The sequence below is a fragment of the Pseudophryne corroboree genome, chromosome 12 (genome assembly GCF_028390025.1).
Source record: "Pseudophryne corroboree isolate aPseCor3 chromosome 12, aPseCor3.hap2, whole genome shotgun sequence".
In the NCBI taxonomy this organism is placed as follows: Eukaryota; Metazoa; Chordata; class Amphibia; order Anura; family Myobatrachidae; genus Pseudophryne; species Pseudophryne corroboree.
In genome coordinates this window covers 65,938,176-65,952,731 of record NC_086455.1, presented here as the reverse complement: position 1 = coordinate 65,952,731, position 14,556 = coordinate 65,938,176, and the positions used below count along the sequence as shown (strand labels likewise).

The window sequence follows — 14,556 nt, the reverse complement described above, 5'->3', positions numbered from 1 at the left end:
ATTCGCAATCGTAGTCCACGTGGATCGTTAAGTATGAAAAAGTTCAAAGAAAATAAATAAATTGTGGATTGGGAACGGTAACCTGTGCCGAGCGCAGCGGTAGCAGAGCGAGGCACCTTTCCCGAAGCATGGCAATCGAAGTGAGCCATGCGAGGGGACACGGTGCACTAATTGGGGTTCCCAGTCACTTTACAAAGAAAACAACACCCAAAAAACATGACGACCAATAGTTGTCGACCTAGACACTGTCGACCCCGAGTCCCATACCCGTTATTACTATATATTTCTATTATACTGGAGGCAGTACTATATATTTCTAGCCTTGCCTCCAGAGTGCAAACAAAAGCTACTGAAGTGTGCGACCACAACCCTAGTGTCATATAGCCACTCCCCTAGTGTCATGTGGCCATGCCCCCTCATGACACGTGGCCACGCCCATTTTTCGGTACACTCAGTACAACTAAGAAAATATTTCTACTTGCACCAATGGTCCTAAGGACCGAGTTTGAGAACCAATGTTGAAAAAAAAAAAAAGATAGATCTCACCTGGAGTAAAGGATTTCTCATTTCCACCATAGCCCTCATAGCCAGAGATATAGCCCGTGGAAATGGTGTCTGATCATCCTCCAGAGAGTTCAACTCCATCCCAAAGGCAACCTGGTAAAGAGAGATTTATTATACTTATCTGGTACGTGATAAGGACTCAGGTTTCCCTTATTATTGAAATGTTTCCTTAATTACCATTATCTACAGGAGTGGACTGGGGACATAAGTTGGTCCCAGGCACCCCTGTACGTCAGAAAGGAGGCATGTCCATACCTCATAGGGGGCTGGTGTGAGTAATGGGGACCGCCAGTCCAGCATGTGACAATTGATTTGGAACAATTTAATTTGCTGTATTTTAATTACTCATCTGTGCTCCTAAGGGGATATTTTTTGTTGCTATTGAGCTCACAGTCCTAATGTGGTAAGGGGGCATATGTAATAGGGTTCTGAGTGTTCCGGAGGTGCAGGATGCTGGCCGAACGTAGACTTTTTTTTAAAGCGGCAATCACTTACAAGGCAAAGCCATGCCTTACAAATGATTGCCGCTTTAAAAAAATGTCTAAGTTTGGCTGGCATCCCGCAACTCTAGCAAACTCAGACCATATTACTTATGCCCCAAGGAATGAACCGGGGGCTAACAATTAACGCTGTGCATTGATGCTTTTAAATAAAGTTTGTAATTTTAGGTTAAAACTGAAGGGTTTGGATTGATTCCGAGATCACTGACAAAATGGTGATTGTAAAATTAATGACATAGTAATTTATATATTTTAATAATTTATATATTTTAATGTATATTATATATTTTAATTAGAGTAATCACGTTTGAGGTAAATGAGAATGATATTTATTATGATGTAGTATAGAAAAAGGATACAGGAATATATGACATAGTATAGAAGGACTGTTAGATTTATTTGTCCTTGGTTTATGGACTACTAGAAAATGGCCGCCATTAGCAATTGAAGGATTTTTAAGCTCATTGTTTTTTTGTGTAATTTATATAATTTATTTGTACTGATTTGTACTGATTATGAAGAGCATTGTGTATACTGTATATGACTTTATGCCAGTTTTAATGTAAATGGTGTAATAGCAAATAATTACTTAAGAGTATTTGCAAGTGAGCTCTGGTTAGCTTAGAAATGGTTCAGCTCTGGTTATGACACACCCCCAGACCCCCAAGTCCTCACATAGCAAAAAGCATTGGCTGTGGCCTATGGGACGTCTGATTTCACATCTCTGTCAGAACCCAATACTGACCACTGCACTGCTCGACCAGCTACCGTATCTCTGTATGGACAGACCAGCGCATCAAGCCATCGGTCCTTCTGGCATTTGCTAAAAGTGACAGATGGCCAGTCCGGCCCTGCTGAGCAATAAATCACTTATTAATAAAAAAAAATAGTCTTTGCATGTAATGACCTTTGATATTACATCCAGGGTGACCCTACTCATCAGACTGTGCATTCCAACATGACATTTCCCATCAGCCTTCCTTGTCAGCATCTCCATCAGGTTCTCCGCTTTCTCATTGAAGGGCTCCATTAACCCAATCAGGTAGCTGGAAAATAACATCTTTAATGTAAAAGTATCCAGACTGTTATATGGCACAATACACCACATACAGTAGGACACCAATATTCAGTATGTGATGGTCACTATATATGTAGAAGAATAATGGTATTACTGTACTTCAGCGTCACTTTGGAAATTACAATAGTTTAAGACAGCAGTCCTCAAGGCACTCCAACAGTCCAGGTTTTGAGGATATAGTATATGCTTAAGCACAAGTGACTTAATTAGTACCTCAGTCAGTTTGATTTATCCCATATGTGCACAAGCAGGGATATCCCTACAACCTGGACTGTTTAAATATACAGCACTTCAGTTCATTGTAATATGTTTGATTTTAATTGAGTCAGCATAATGATAAGAATAATGAGTCAGAGTTATATTTGCTCTGTGAAAGATTTACTGAAGGACACCTCTTGAAACATTTCCATTTAAGACACATCGAGACACCTGGACAATTACAATGAACGGATAAATAGAAGGATCAACAAGTTTATGAAGAATATGAGTAATGGGCCCTACACACTGCGCGATCCGCTGCCGAGCTGCCCGACGGCAGATACGGCCGACGGGCGACCCGACGGCAGGGGGCAGTGACGGGGGGAGTGAAGTTTCTTCACTCCCCCCGTGACCTGGCTCCACAGCAGTGCTGGCAAATATGGACGAAATTGTCCATATTGGCCTACATGCACTAGCGACGGGGCACCAGCGATGAACGAGCGCGAGGCCGCACATCGTTCATCGCTGGTGCCTCCACACTGAAAGATATGAACGGTATCTTGTTCATTAATGAACGAGATCGTTCATATCTTTCACTCATATCACCCAGTGTGTAGGGCCTATTAGTACCACAGCTTGTAAAATGTAGCTTTTTAAAGATAATAGCTTACAAATTGCATTATATCACAATACTTACGGATTTGAAAAGAGAAAATAGGATTTTAATACCTACCGGTAAATCCTTTTCTCTTAGTCCGTAGAGGATGCTGGGGTCACATTAGAACCATGGGGTATAGACGGGATCCGCAGGAGACATGGGCACTTTAAGACTTTCAAAGGGTGTGAACTGGCTCCTCCCTCTATGTCCCTCCTCCAGACTCCAGTTATAGGAACTGTGCCCAGGGAGACGGACATTTCGAGGAAAGGATTTATTGTTAAACTGAGGTGAGATTCATACCAGCTCACACCTCAAGCATGCCGCACAACGTGGCATTCAACAGAACATAAGCCAACGGCATGAACAATTGCAGCAACATGCTAACAATAAACGTAACACAACATGTGTGTAACCACAACTAATAACTGCAGATACAGTACGCACTGGGACGGGCGCCCAGCATCCTCTACGGACGAAGAGAAAAGGATTTACCAGTAGGTATTAAAATCCTATTTTCTCATACGTCTTAGAGGATGCTGGGGTCACATTAGAACCATGGGGTTATACCAAAGCTCTAGAACGGGCGGGAGAGTGCGGATGACTCTGCAGCACCGATTGACCAAACTTGAGGTCATCATCGGCCAAGGTATCAAACTTGTAAAACTTAGCAAAAGTGTTTGATCCCGACCAAGTAGCTGCTCGGCAAAGCTGTAACGCCGAGACCCCCCGGGCAGCCGCCCAGGACGAGCCCACCTTTCTAGTAGAATGGGCCTTCACCGATTTCGGTAATGGCAATCCTGCCATGGAATGAGCACGCTGAATCGTACCACAGATCCAGCGCGCAATGGTCTGCTTGGAAGCAGGACACCCAATCTTGTTGGGAGCATACAGGACAAACAGAGCCTCTGTTTTCCTAATCTGAGCCATTCTGGCGACATAAATCTTCAAAGCTCTGACCACATCCAGATACTTTGACTCAGCGAAAGTGTCAGTAGCCACAGGCACCACAATAGTTTGGTTCATGTGGAAAGAGGAAACCACCTTCGGTAGAAATTGCTGACGTGTCCTCAATTCAGCTCTATCTTCATGGAAGATCAAATTGAAGGAACTGCAACACCACATTAAGATCCCATATTGCCACTGTAGGCACAAATAGAGGTTGGATGTGCAACACGCCTTTCATGAAAGTCTGAACTTCTGGAAGGGAGGCCAATTGTTTCTGAAAGAAAACCGATAAGGCTGAAATCTGAACCTTAATTGAGCCCAATTTTAGACCCGCATCCACACCTGCCTGTAGAAAATGGAGAAAACGTCCTAGCTGAAACTCTACCGTAGGAGCCTTCTTGGATTCACACCAAGAAACATATTTTCTCCAAATACAGTGGTAACGATTAGACGTTACCCCTTTTCTGGCCTGAATAAGTGTGGGAATGACTTCACTTGGAATACCCTTACGGGCTAGGATTTTGCGCTCAACCGCCATGCCGTCAAACGTAGCCGCGGTAGGTCCTGATACACGCACGGCCCCTGTTGTAACAGGTCCTCAAGGAAAAGGCCAGGGATCTCCTATGAGTAATTCCTGAAGATCTGGATACCAAGCCCTCCTTGGCCAGTCTGGGACAATGAGGATCGCCCGAATCTTTGTACTTCTTATGATCTTTAGAACTTTTGGAATGAGAGGAAATGGAGGGAATACATACACCGACTGAAACACCCACGGTGTCACTAGTGCATCCACTGCTTGTGCTTAAGGGTCTCTCGACCTGGAACAATATCTCTGAAGCTTCTTGTTGAGACGAGATGCCATCATGTCTACTTGAGGAACTCCCCAACGACTTGTCACCTCTGCGAAGACTTCTTGGTGGAGGCCCCACTCTCCTGGATAGAGATCGTGTCTGCTGAGGAAGTCTGCTTCCCAGTTGTCCACTCCTGAAATGAAAATCCTTGTGGCTTCTGCCATTGCCGCTCTGTTTTTCGTTCCACCCTGATGGTTTATGTACGCTACTGCTGTTACATTGTCCGACTGGATCAGTACGGGTAGATCTCAAAGAAGATGTTCCACTTGCAGAAGGCCATTGTAAATGGCCCTTAACTCCAGAACGTTTATGTGGAGACAAGTTTCCTGACTTGACCATCTTCCTTGGAAGTTTTCTCCCAGCGTGGCTGCCCTCCAGCCTCAGAGGCTTACATCCGTGGTTACTAAGATCCAGTCCTGGATCCCGACCCTGCGCCCCTCTAGTAGGTGAGAGCCGTGCAGCCACCACAGGATTGAGACCCTGGTCTTGGAAGACAGGATTATCCTCCGGTGCATGTGTAGGTGGGACCCGGACCACTGGTCCAACAGGTCCCACTGGAACACTCTGGCATGGAACCTGCCAAACTGAATGGCCTCGTAGGCCGCAACCATCTTCCCCAGCAACCGAATGCATTGATGGAATGACACTCTTACTGGTTTCAGAACTTGTTTGACCAGACTCTGGATCTCCAGAGCCTTTTCCACTGGAAGAAAAACTCTCTGAAGTTCTGTGTCCAGTATCATTCCCAAAAACGACAATCGCGTTGTTGGAAGCAACTGCGACTTTGGCAAGTTTAGGAGCCAACCATGTTGTTGAAGAACTGTCAGGGAGAGTGCAATGTTTCGCACCAACTGTTCCCTGGTTCACGCCTTTATCAGGAGATTGTCCAAGTACGGGATAATAGTGACTCCTTGTTTGCGAAGGAGAACCATCATTTCCGCCATCACCTTGGTGAAAATCCTCGGAGCCGTGGATAGACCAAACGGCAACGTCTGAAATTGGTAATGACAATCCTGAATCGCAAATCTCAGGTAAGCCTGATGCGGAGGATAAATGGGAACATGTAAGTAGGCATCCTTTATGTCCACCGAAACCATGAAATCTCCTTGCTCCAGACTGGAGATCACTGCCCTGAGAGATTCCATTCTGAATTTGAACTTCTTCAGGTAGAAATTTAGGGATTTCAGGTTTAGGATTGGCCTGACCGAGCCGTCCGGCTTCGGGACCACGAAAAGGCTTGAATAAAAGCCTTCTCCCTGTTGTGACGGGGGAACCAGGATAATGACTTGATTCTGACACAACTTTTGTATAGCCTCGCTTGCTACCTCCCTGTCCGGAGGAGAAACTGGTAAGGCCGATTTGAAAAATCAGCGAGGGGGAACGTCTTGAAACTCCAGTTTATACCCTTGGGACACTATTTGTAAAACCCACGGGTCGGGCCCGAACGAATCCAGAACTGACTGAAGAGTTTTAGACGTGCCCCCACCGATGCGGACTCCCGCAAGAGAGCCCCAGCGTCATGCGGTGGATTTGGCAGAAGCAGGGGAAGACTTCTGCTCCTGCGAACTCGACAAGGTTGTTGATCCTTTACCTCTTCCCCTCTTCTGTATTTATTGGGCCGAAAGGACTGAATTTGATAGTGGGGCGTTTTCTTTTGTTGCTGAGAAACATAAGGCAAACAAGATGACTTACCCGCGGTAGCCGTAGATACCAAATCATCGAGGCCATCCCCAAACAAGACACCACCTTTATATGGGAGAGACTCCATATTTTTCTTTGAGTCTGCATCAGCATTCCATTGGTGAATCCACAATGCTCGCCTAGCCGAGACCGCCATGGCATTGGCTTTTGATCCCAAAAGGCCAATATCTCTCGCAGTTTCCTTTAGGTATGCTGCAGCATCCTTGGTATAACCCAGCATCAAGAGGATGCTATCCCTATCCAGTGTATTTATATCAGATGACAAGTTATCTGCCCACTTTTCAATAGCACTACTCACCCACGCAGATGCAATGGCAGGTCTGAGCAGCGTACCCGTGGTCGCATAAATGGATTTTAACGTAGTTTCTTGCTTACGATCTGCTGGGTCCTTAAGGGCCGGCATGCCCGGTGCTGGGAAAGCCACCTTTTTAGACAAACGTGACAGGGCCTTGTCCAAAATGGGGGGTGACTCACACTTTTTCCTGTCCTCAGTGAGAAAAGGATAAGCAACCGGAATCCTTTTGGGGATTTGAAACTTTCTGTCAGGGTTTTCCCAGACTTTTTTAAATAGAGCGTTCAGTTCATGAGAGGGAGGAAACGTCACCTCCGGTTTCTTTTCTTTATACATACAGACCCGCTTATCAGGAACAGCAGGGTCCTCAGTGATATGTAATACATCTTTAATAGCCACAATCATGTACTGAATGCTCTTTGCCAACTTTGCATCTAATCTGGAACCACTATAGTCGACACTGGAATCAGAGTCCGTGTCGGTATCAGTGTGCATCAACTTGGCAAAGGAACGTTTTTGCAACCCCGAGGGGTCCTGGACTTGCAATAACATATCCTCCACAGAGTTTTTCCACGCCTGGGTCTGAGACTCAGACTTATCTAATCTCTTACTGATGAGAGCCATATTTGCATTCAAGACATTCACCCAGTCAGGAGTCAGCGGTGCCGACAGGGTCACCCCCACAGTCGTCTGTGTCCCTAATACAGCCTCCTCCTGGGAAGAACACTCAGCCTCAGACATGTCGACACACGTGTACCAAACACCCACAGACACACCAGGCTTATAGGGGACAGACCCACAGTAAAGTCTGTCAGAGGGACACAGAGAGGATTTGCCAGCTCGCAACCCAGCGCCAACCTAACAACTCCGAAAACACTATAAAATGCCTCAGACCTGTAGCACTTTTAAATGCCAATATACTGCACCAATATGTACTGTGCCCCCCCCCCCCCCCCCGTTTTGCACCCTGATACTTGTCAGCAGTGTAAGGAAGGACCAGCGTCTCTGCAGCCTTGTGGAGAGGAAATGGCGCCGGGCAGTGAGCTCTGAGAGTGGTTAAGAAGCTCCGCCCCCATAGTGGCGTGCTTCTGTCCCGCTCAAATTAAACATATAATTATACTGGTGGGGGTTAGGACAGTGCCCAGGCACTAATGTCCCCTCTTGCCAGTTAACTTTTAATGAGGATTAATGCTGCCCATGGCCCCCCGCGCCCTGCACCCTGCAGTGCCTGTGTATGTGTGGGAGCATGGTGCGCAGCGTTCCGCTCGCTGCGCGGTACCTCAGAATGCCGTCACTGGAGAAGTCTTCTGATCTTCTGCTACTCACGTGTCTTCTGACTTCTGGCTCTGTAAGGGGGTGACGGCAGGCTGCGGGAGTGAGCATCCGGGAGCGCCCAGCGATCATCACCCTCAGGAGCTAATGGTGTCCTGTCAGCCAGAAGCAGAGCCATTGAACTCACCAGAAGTTGGTCATACTTCTCTCCCCTAAGTCTCACGAAGCAGGGAGACTGTTGCCAGCAGCCTCCCTGAAAATAAAAAACCTAACATAAGTCTTTTCAGAGAAACTCAGTAGAGCTCTCCTAGAGTGCATCCAGTCTGCCTGGGCACAATTCTAAAACTGGAGTCTGGCGGAGGGGCATAGAGGGAGGAGCCAGTTCACACCCTTTCAAAGTCTTAAAGTGCCCATGTCTCCAGCGGATCCCGTCTATACCCCATGGTTCTAATGTGACCCCAGCATCCTTTAGGTCGTATGAGAAACATCTTTTGTTAGCATAGTAAGGTATCAGGTGTCCCTCCCGACCCCCCTGAAGAACAGGTAAGTCTCCCGATTTGAGCTGCACCCCTGCCCAGTGTGCGGTCCGGGTGGCTGATGACGCAATTCTCTCTTGGCTTTCTATAGTGGGGTGGCATGGCTAAGATCTCGCGATCGCAGCTACGACACCACCGTACCGCCTATTATTACGCCTCTTCTCTGCCCCCTGTGGTTAATCACACCTCTGCACCGCTTCCCTGGTGAGCCGACCTGGCTGCTCTCTCCCAGACAGAGCAGCCAGGAAGTCGGTAACTATGACCTTGTAACCCATACTGCAGCATCTAATATCTGTAGCACTAATATGTCATGCACATTTATGCAAACTTTCTCACTTCTAGCTGCATTTATTTGATTGCAACTTTCTTATAAAGATTCTTTGAGTTTCTTGTTTCATTTTGTGCAAAGCGGAAGCCCTAAAACAGACATGTGTATACTGTATAACTGTTTTCTAACGAAGGATGTATTATAAACTAGAGATGAGCGGGTTCGGTTTCTCTGAATCCGAACCCGCACGAACTTCATGTTTTTTTCACGGGTCCGAGCAGACTCGGATCCTCCCGCCTTGCTCGGTTAACCCGAGCGCGCCCGAACGTCATCATGACGCTGTCGGATTCTCGCGAGACTCGGATTCTATATAAGGAGCCGCGCGTCGCCGCCATTTTCACACGTGCATTGAGATTGATAGGGAGAGGACGTGGCTGGCGTCCTCTCCATTTAGATTAGGGTTGAGAGAGAGAGAGAGAGATTGACCTGAGGCTGTGATACTGTAGAAGAGAGTGCAGAGTTTAGTGACTGACGACCACAGTGACCACCAGACAGTGCAGTTGTTTGTTTTATTTAATATATCCGTTCTCTGCCTGAAAAAAACGATACACACAGTGACTCAGTCACATACCATATCTGTGTGCACTGCTCAGCCCAGTGTGCTGCATCAATGTATATATATATCTGACTGTGCTCAGCTCACACAGCTTATAATTGTGGGGGAGACTGGGGAGCGCTGCAGTGCCAGTTATAGGTTATAGCAGGAGCCAGGAGTACATAATATTATATTAAAATTAAACAGTGCACACTTTTGCTGCAGGAGTGCCACTGCCAGTGTGACTAGTGACCAGTGACCTGACCACCAGTATATATAATATTAGTAGTATACTATCTCTTTATCAACCAGTCTATATTAGCAGCAGACACAGTACAGTGCGGTAGTTCACGGCTGTGGCTACCTCTGTGTCGGCACTCGGCAGCCCGTCCATAATTGTATATACCACCTAACCGTGGTTTTTTTTTCTTTCTTTATAGTCATACTAGTTACGAGTATACTATCTCTTTATCAACCAGTCTATATTAGCAGCAGACACAGTACAGTGCGGTAGTTCACGGCTGTGGCTACCTCTGTGTCGGCACTCGGCAGCCCGTCCATAATTGTATATACCACCTAACCGTGGTTTTTTTTTCTTTCTTTATACATACATACTAGTTACGAGTATACTATCTCTTTATCAACCAGTCTATATTAGCAGCAGACACAGTACAGTGCGGTAGTTCACGGCTGTGGCTACCTCTGTGTCGGCACTCGGCAGCCCGTCCACAATTGTATATACCACCTAACCGTGGTTTTTTTTTCTTTCTTTATACATACATACTAGTTACGAGTATACTATCTCTTTATCAACCAGTCTATATATTAGCAGCAGACACAGTACAGTGCGGTAGTTCACGGCTGTGGCTACCTCTGTGTCGGCACTCGGCAGCCCGTCCATAATTGTATATACCACCTAACCGTGGTTTTTTTTTCTTTCTTTATACATACATACTAGTTACGAGTATACTATCTCTTTATCAACCAGTCTATATTAGCAGCAGACACAGTACAGTGCGGTAGTTCACGGCTGTGGCTACCTCTGTGTCGGCACTCGGCAGCCCGTCCATAATTGTATATACCACCTAACCGTGGTTTTTTTTTCTTTCTTTATACATACATACTAGTTACGAGTATACTATCTCTTTATCAACCAGTCTATATATTAGCAGCAGACACAGTACAGTGCGGTAGTTCACGGCTGTGGCTACCTCTGTGTCGGCACTCGGCAGCCCGTCCATAATTGTATATACCACCTAACCGTGTTTTTTTTTTCTTTCTTTATACATACATACTAGTTACGAGTATACTATCTCTTTATCAACCAGTCTATATATTAGCAGCAGACACAGTACAGTGCGGTAGTTCACGGCTGTGGCTACCTCTGTGTCGGCACTCGGCAGCCCGTCCATAATTGTATATACCACCTAACCGTGGTTTTTTTTTCTTTCTTTATACATACATACTAGTTACGAGTATACTATCTCTTTATCAACCAGTCTATATTAGCAGCAGACACAGTACAGTGCGGTAGTTCACGGCTGTGGCTACCTCTGTGTCGGCACTCGGCAGCCCGTCCATAATTGTATATACCACCTAACCGTGGTTTTTTTTTCTTTCTTTATACATACATACTAGTTACGAGTATACTATCTCTTTATCAACCAGTCTATATATTAGCAGCAGACACAGTACAGTGCGGTAGTTCACGGCTGTGGCTACCTCTGTGTCGGCACTCGGCAGCCCGTCCATAATTGTATATACCACCTAACCGTGGTTTTTTTTTCTTTCTTTATACATACATACTAGTTACGAGTATACTATCTCTTTATCAACCAGTCTATATTAGCAGCAGACACAGTACAGTGCGGTAGTTCACGGCTGTGGCTACCTCTGTGTCGGCACTCGGCAGCCCGTCCATAATTGTATATACCACCTAACCGTGGTTTTTTTTTCTTTCTTTATACATACATACTAGTTACGAGTATACTATCTCTTTATCAACCAGTCTATATATTAGCAGCAGACACAGTACAGTGCGGTAGTTCACGGCTGTGGCTACCTCTGTGTCGGCACTCGGCAGCCCGTCCATAATTGTATATACCACCTAACCGTGGTTTTTTTTTCTTTCTTTATACATACATACTAGTTACGAGTATACTATCTCTTTATCAACCAGTCTATATTAGCAGCAGACACAGTACAGTGCGGTAGTTCACGGCTGTGGCTACCTCTGTGTCGGCACTCGGCAGCCCGTCCATAATTGTATATACCACCTAACCGTGGTTTTTTTTTCTTTCTTTATACATACATACTAGTTACGAGTATACTATCTCTTTATCAACCAGTCTATATATTAGCAGCAGACACAGTACAGTGCGGTAGTTCACGGCTGTGGCTACCTCTGTGTCGGCACTCGGCAGCCCGTCCATAATTGTATATACCACCTAACCGTGGTTTTTTTTTCTTTCTTTATAGTCATACTAGTTACGAGTATACTATCTCTTTATCAACCAGTCTATATTAGCAGCAGACACAGTACAGTGCGGTAGTTCACGGCTGTGGCTACCTCTGTGTCGGCACTCGGCAGCCCGTCCATAATTGTATATACCACCTAACCGTGGTTTTTTTTTTCTTTCTTTATACATACATACTAGTTACGAGTATACTATCTCTTTATCAACCAGTCTATATTAGCAGCAGACACAGTACAGTGCGGTAGTTCACGGCTGTGGCTACCTCTGTGTCGGCACTCGGCAGCCCGTCCATAATTGTATATACCACCTAACCGTGGTTTTTTTTTCTTTCTTTATACATACATACTAGTTACGAGTATACTATCTCTTTATCAACCAGTCTATATTAGCAGCAGACACAGTACAGTACGGTAGTTCACGGCTGTGGCTACCTCTGTGTCTGCACTCGGCAGGCAGTCCATAATTGTATACTAGTATCCATCTCCATTGTTTACCTGAGGTGCCTTTTAGTTGTGCCTATTAAAATATGGAGAACAAAAATGTTGAGGTTCCAAAATTAGGGAAAGATCAAGATCCACTTCCACCTCGTGCTGAAGCTGCTGCCACTAGTCATGGCCGAGACGATGAAATGCCAGCAACGTCGTCTGCCAAGGCCGATGCCCAATGTCATAGTACAGAGCATGTCAAATCCAAAACACCAAATATCAGAAAAAAAAGGACTCCAAAACCTAAAATAAAGTTGTCGGAGGAGAAGCGTAAACTTGCCAATATGCCATTTACGACACGGAGTGGCAAGGAACGGCTGAGGCCCTGGCCTATGTTCATGGCTAGTGGTTCAGCTTCACATGAGGATGGAAGCACTCAGCCTCTCGCTAGAAAAATGAAAAGACTCAAGCTGGCAAAAGCAGCACAGCAAAGAACTGTGCATTCTTCGAAATCCCAAATCCACAAGGAGAGTCCAATTGTGTCGGTTGCGATGCCTGACCTTCCCAACACTGGACGTGAAGAGCATGCGCCTTCCACCATTTGCACGCCCCCTGCAAGTGCTGGAAGGAGCACCCGCAGTCCAGTTCCTGATAGTCAGATTGAAGATGTCAGTGTTGAAGTACACCAGGATGAGGAGGATATGGGTGTTGCTGGCGCTGGGGAGGAAATTGACCAGGAGGATTCTGATGGTGAGGTGGTTTGTTTAAGTCAGGCACCCGGGGAGACACCTGTTGTCCGTGGGAGGAATATGGCCGTTGACATGCCAGGTGAAAATACCAAAAAAATCAGCTCTTCGGTGTGGAGGTATTTCACCAGAAATGCGGACAACAGGTGTCAAGCCGTGTGTTCCCTTTGTCAAGCTGTAATAAGTAGGGGTAAGGACGTTAACCACCTCGGAACATCCTCCCTTATACGTCACCTGCAGCGCATTCATAATAAGTCAGTGACAAGTTCAAAAACTTTGGGTGACAGCGGAAGCAGTCCACTGACCAGTAAATCCCTTCCTCTTGTAACCAAGCTCACGCAAACCACCCCACCAACTCCCTCAGTGTCAATTTCCTCCTTCCCCAGGAATGCCAATAGTCCTGCAGGCCATGTCACTGGCAATTCTGACGATTCCTCTCCTGCCTGGGATTCCTCCGATGCATCCTTGCGTGTAACGCCTACTGCTGCTGGCGCTGCTGTTGTTGCTGCTGGGAGTCGATGGTCATCCCAGAGGGGAAGTCGTAAGCCCACTTGTACTACTTCCAGTAAGCAATTGACTGTTCAACAGTCCTTTGCGAGGAAGATGAAATATCACAGCAGTCATCCTGCTGCAAAGCGGATAACTGAGGCCTTGACAACTATGTTGGTGTTAGACGTGCGTCCGGTATCCGCCGTTAGTTCACAGGGAACTAGACAATTTATTGAGGCAGTGTGCCCCCGTTACCAAATACCATCTAGGTTCCACTTCTCTAGGCAGGCGATACCGAGAATGTACACGGACGTCAGAAAAAGACTCACCAGTGTCCTAAAAAATGCAGTTGTACCCAATGTCCACTTAACCACGGACATGTGGACAAGTGGAGCAGGGCAGGGTCAGGACTATATGACTGTGACAGCCCACTGGGTAGATGTATGGACTCCCGCCGCAAGAACAGCAGCGGCGGCACCAGTAGCAGCATCTCGCAAACGCCAACTCTTTCCTAGGCACGCTACGCTTTGTATCACCGCTTTCCAGAATACGCACACAGCTGAAAACCTCTTACGGCAACTGAGGAAGATCATCGCGGAATGGCTTACCCCAATTGGACTCTCCTGTGGATTTGTGGCATCGGACAACGCCAGCAATATTGTGTGTGCATTAAATATGGGCAAATTCCAGCACGTCCCATGTTTTGCACATACCTTGAATTTGGTGGTGCAGAATTTTTTAAAAAACGACAGGGGCGTGCAAGAGATGCTGTCGGTGGCCAGAAGAATTGCGGGACACTTTCGGCGTACAGGCACCACGTACAGAAGACTGGAGCACCACCAAAAACTACTGAACCTGCCCTGCCATCATCTGAAGCAAGAAGTGGTAACGAGGTGGAATTCAACCCTCTATATGCTTCAGAGGTTGGAGGAGCAGCAAAAGGCCATTCAAGCCTATACAA

At 46.3% G+C, this 14,556-nt stretch overlaps 1 protein-coding gene across 3 annotated transcripts in view; it reads right to left on the bottom strand.

The window, feature by feature from the left end:
• The window catches only part of LOC134980676 (cholesterol 24-hydroxylase-like), a 256,343-nt gene that overhangs the window by 42,353 nt on the left and 199,434 nt on the right, over nt 1–14,556 (bottom strand). For all 3 annotated transcript variants that reach the window (XM_063947596.1, XM_063947597.1, XM_063947595.1), the window contains exons 6-7: nt 1,972–2,110; nt 547–657 (exon numbers count right to left, since the gene is read on the bottom strand). In XM_063947596.1, the coding sequence (XP_063803666.1) occupies nt 547–657; nt 1,972–2,110 (250 nt within the window). The remainder of the gene's footprint in view (nt 1–546; nt 658–1,971; nt 2,111–14,556) is intronic.